This window comes from Helianthus annuus, chromosome 3, assembly GCF_002127325.2.
Source record: "Helianthus annuus cultivar XRQ/B chromosome 3, HanXRQr2.0-SUNRISE, whole genome shotgun sequence".
In the NCBI taxonomy this organism is placed as follows: Eukaryota; Viridiplantae; Streptophyta; class Magnoliopsida; order Asterales; family Asteraceae; genus Helianthus; species Helianthus annuus.
The window spans coordinates 38,976,879-38,982,023 of NC_035435.2; the positions used below are offsets into that span (position 1 = coordinate 38,976,879).

The window sequence follows — 5,145 nt, forward strand, 5'->3', positions numbered from 1 at the left end:
TTCCGTAACCGAATCCAGAAACTTCCAATTTAGGGAGTCGTATGCCTTATTAATATCCACTTTAAGTATCATACCCGATTTTTTAGATTTCTTTAGCCATGCGATAGCTTCATTTAAGATGAGAGGTCCATCCGTGATATTTCTACCCGCCAGGAAAGCGGATTGTTCCTCCGAAATTAACTTCCCGATGACCTTCCTAAGGCGGTTGACCAGAACTTTCGAAATAACTTTATTGAATACCCCGATTAGACTAATGGGCCTGAAGTTTGATGGAGAAGACGGGTCTTTCACTTTAGGAATGAGAGCAAGGAAGGAAGATGTACAACACTTACTGATAGACCCTCTGACGAAAAATTCCTAAAAAAGCCTCATGAAATCAGCTTGAAAAAACTCCCAATTCCTTTTAATGAATTTGAAATTGAATCCATCCGGCCCCGGTGCACGATCCCCAACGCAGCCCCAAATAGCATCTTTAATTTCTGCTGCCGTGAAGGGTATAACCAGCTGATCAGCTTCGTCGACTGTAAGGGCAGCCACTTTTTGACAGATAATCTTTGGTCTAGACGACATAGGCTCCACATATTGCTTTGAAAAAAATTCGAAGAAATGTTCTTTAATCTCCACCGGGTTCGTGACCCACACTCCATCGATCATAATACCATTTATACGATTATTACTTATGTTGGAGTTAATCACATTATGATAAAAAGCCGAATTCTCATCTCCTTCGAGGGCCCACCTTGCTCGGGATTTCTGCCGAGCATCCATCTGTTTCCTTCGGTCCACCTCCATAATAGAATTCATACATTTAGCCCTTTCATTCAGCTCACGACTGAATTGGTCGATGATCCGAAACCTCACGACTGAGTGCCAAAACCGAGGCCATCGGCCACTTCTCCAAGAAACCCAAACAGATGAGGAACCGATCTAACTTTCTTAGTTTAACCCCATTATCAGAGATATATGTAAACCTACCGCCACCCATGTGATACTCACTAAGACCCGCGGATAAGATGAACTGATTGAACGCCTCTGCATTGGCTGAGAAGAATTCTGAATTAAGGCGTTCCGATGCGTCTCTGACCTCATTGAAATCTCCCATAAATACCCTAAGCCCCTGAATATTGTTTTTGATTCCGATCAGATTAGCCCACATATTCCTTCGAATCGATGCATCGTTCGAGGCATAAACATTCACCAAGTTGATTCTTTCCCCAGAGTGCACTAAATTACCCGACAACACCATAAAGTACCGATCTTTAATAATACCATCACATGAGAACATGGCAGGGTTCCACAGGCACGCCAAACCCCCAGAACGACCTTGAGCTTCAACAACTTCCACACTGTACGCTGATCGTCCCCAAAACCCATTAAAAGCAAAATTTACGGACACCCCCAATTTAGTCTCTTGGATAGCTATAAAATGGACTCCATACGTAGTTTTTATACCTCGAACCCAATCGATCTTTCGGGAATCCCGAACCCCCTTAGATTTACAGAAAGAAAATTCATTGTAAACAAGATTGAACACCTTCACCTTGGATGAGAGCCTTAGCCGCTTCCTCAAACCCAGACAAATTGATCCCCACTTTAGAGCCAACAACAGCCGTAATATGCACTTCCTCTTCAATGCTCGGACCCGGAACGCCGGGATCTGGTATGGTCGTTTCGCCGGAGTCAAATTGCTTGTCCGGAGGTTGTTGAGGAGCACCATCTTCTCGTTCTAGATTCAGTTCCTCCAACCTGTGAGATTCGACATCCCCAGAAGCATAGTTGGTATCCCCAATATTAACAGTAGGTGAGTTAAGGTCAAAAGATGTTCCATCAGGTTCCAGATTATGTTTAAAATTTCTCGAAGGTGGACCCTGCATTGAGTCCGACGAAGGTGGGCTCCGGAATGCTCCGGGCCTCTTACCAAGTCCAGTTTGTGGGGTTGGCCCATCCTGGCAAAGTTGGTCCACTAAGAAATTTTCTCTTTCCTCCAATGATTGCGGCTCCACAGCAGTCTTTTTTTTCCAATAAAGCCTCTGGCCCCACATTATAATTGTAGTTTCCATGCGTGGAGTTTTCCCCATGCAAAGCTTGGGACTCACGAATAGAAAACCGAACGGCCTCACCCTTCGTATTCAACCTACCATCTTCCATCCTTTCGAATTCCGGGGCAATGACTAAACCCGACTCCGGGGCCTTCTTCACCGGAGATACCTTATTCCAGTCCGGTATAGGTTGATCATTTTCCGGTTGCCTAATTTCCCCCTCCTCAAAGTCGTCAACCATTTGATCATCATCCTCCCCATCATCTTCGCCATCACTAGATACTTCATCTGAAGAGTCATCCGGACTCTCACCCTCGTCTCCCGTCTGAAAATCTCCATCGAGGACTGGTTTCCATACATTGACATCCTCCGAAACCCAGACTACGAACCTCCTTTCCTGCCAATTAATGACCACAGATTCCTCGATACGTTTCCCAGGAGGGACCAACACCATGACCCTACCATCAGAATTATGGGAACCGAGCCAGGAGAAGGATGACTCTTCGACAACTCGCCCAAAAAGCCCACCGATTTGGTCGTATAAGGAACTGTCTCTAAGATGAACTGGGATACCCTTAATGCGTAGAGATACAACACGATCCAACAGGAGGTCTTCACCTTTCCACACATAAAAATGGCTAAAAACGTTAGCCAAAAAACCCGAGTGATTTGCCATAGCCTCCTCCACTAAACCAGGATTACCAAGAGTGAGTAAGACACTGAGTCCCCCGATGTAAGATAACTAATAGTCTTCCATACCAGCATTGCTCAGTTGGAGATTCAAATTGTCGAGGGAACTAACATCTTTAACTACACCATGAATAGACCTGCCCATGCAATGCAGAGGATATTTGGAACGTTTATTGGAAATCGTGATAGTTTTAGCTCCAAGGTTAGGAACATGTGAACCCTTCTGGAACAAACTAGCAAAGGACTGTCCTTCCCTAACCTCCGCACCCCTAAAAGAAGGACCAGAATTCTGTTGGTTCGAATTCACAGCATCCTTTGGCCTCCATATTTTTTCACCGACGAACTTGGACGTGTAAATGAACTTTTTATGGTTCTTATCATATTTAGCCAAAGCCACCGATACCTTGGCTTCAAAGATCTTCACGGAATTCATCTCTGCTAACGTTGTATTCAAATTTTCTATTCCCACATAGCGGACGGAGCCAAAGTGATTACCTCGCTTATCCTTCTTACGGGCCACGTAGGCATCCGATAAGCAGTCGTAAGGCTGAAAGGCACGCCATAAAGTCATCTTTGTAGTCTGGTCCGGCAGGTTTTGCACTATGAAAGTCATCTCCACGCCGTTCCTCTGGTCCTTCCTATTGTTTTGGTAATGAACCTCAGCCCAAGGTCCGCCACTACCATCATCTTCGACACCCCAAACAGTTTCTTGCCCCATAGGATACCAAGAAGAGAATACACCAAGCCACAACCACAATCCAGAAATATAGGCTATCAAAACTGAGAAAACCAGCTCCGATAGCGAATGGGAGAGAAACAGGAATGATTTAGAGAGAAAGGTCAAGCCGGAATACGGCGACCTCGCACGCTAAAACAGATCTTTCCTACTCCGTCGAGCAACCAGCAGCGGTTTGGAAGAAGAAGAGACACGAGAGAATAGGCTATCAAACCCGAGACAACCAACCCCGATAGCGAATGGGAGAGAAAAAGGAATGAATTAGAGAGAAAGGTCAAGCCGGAATCCGGTGACCTCGCACGCTAAATCAGAGCTTTCCTACTCCGTCGAGCAACCGGCAGCGGTTAGGAAGAACACTACATTATTAAAACTAAAATATTCACTGATGAATACATGCATTAGTAAACCCTAAATGTAGTTACAGAATAACAAATAATTCTAATGTTTTTTTAAAGAACAAACTAACTTAATCTTAAATCTTAAATCTTAAATGCTCTTATACTCAAACCATGAAGGGTTGAACCCTCCACCTTAATTAAGCAAATAATTCTTATATAGTTGATGATTCCTATATTAGGGGTATCATTATTTGTTTGGTACCATGATATGCAATACCTATGGAAACTTGAATTAATAGTAATAACAATAATATTAGTAGTAGTAGTAATATTAATAATACTAAATGGTTTTCTTATGTTTAATTAAATGTGACAAGATATGAGTTTACTGTTTACATGTGTTATTCCAATAAGAAAAAGACTTTAGCATAACTTTTTTTTGCTAATTACAATTACAAGTCTATATATATAAACCTAACGTTCTTCAACCATCCTGTACTTCGCAGTTATTGATTCATATAACCATGAGTTTCCTCAATCTACGCCAACCCGAAAACGATCACCCTTCATCGTCGTCTTCTTTGTTCTTATCTTCCTTACAAAACGCCGAGCAACGTGTTTTCTCGTGCAGTTATTGCAGTAGAACGTTCTACAGCCCACAAGCATTCGGAGGCCACCAAAATGCTCACAAGATCGAAAGAACCTTAGCCAAGAAAAGCCGCGAACTGATCTCAGCTGCAAGACATAAACCCGACTGGAACCGCGTGTCCTCTGGGTCTGGGGTAGATTCCAACGGTTCAACCCATGTTGGACAGGTGCAGCAGCCTGTGGTTGTTGGGATTCAACATCAAGAATTCTCTGGTTCGCACGAAATGGAAATAAATGTGGATTGTGGTTATAAGGGTGAGAGTGTTGAAGATGATCTAAATCATCTTGACTTGTCTCTTCGGCTTTGATCTACTTATTTACTAATGTATGTACCTGTTTAACATAACAAGCATTTGAACTCATAACCATTATACTACAATAAAGGAAAAATAATTATTAGTGGTTATATAAGTATAGTGTGTCACCGGGTGGAGTCTCTTTGTCTCTTGGGATACATCTCTTATGATAGAGGAAATATTTGCCTTCGTATTACACTCAACAGACCCAAGCAATACCGTGTTATGAGCGGGATTTTACTAGGTATGTTTGTTGTTTGCTGTAACTAATTCTTATGTTCGACATAAACAAATTATGAACGATGAGTTGGGTCTATAGTCATTGCTTCTTATCTTGATCATTAATTAGTTCATCAAATTTTATTGTGTTTTTCTATAAATTTCATGACGTATAAACC

The 5,145-nt window shown here is 42.5% G+C and overlaps 1 protein-coding gene across 1 annotated transcript; it reads left to right on the plus strand.

Annotated features, from left to right (window-relative positions):
* The first annotated feature begins 4,327 nt into the window (after positions 1–4,327).
* LOC110876161 (zinc finger protein 2) lies at positions 4,328–4,759 on the plus strand. The gene has a single exon (XM_022124336.1). The coding sequence runs from the start codon at positions 4,328–4,330 to the stop codon at positions 4,757–4,759; it is 432 nt and encodes a 143-aa protein (XP_021980028.1).
* The last annotated feature ends 386 nt before the right edge of the window (positions 4,760–5,145 follow it).

Bases quoted from the DNA above. Each gene is read 5' to 3' on its own strand.
- LOC110876161 (XM_022124336.1), top strand. From the start codon at position 4,328: ATGAGTTTCCTCAATCTACGCCAACCCGAAAACGATCACCCTTCATCG.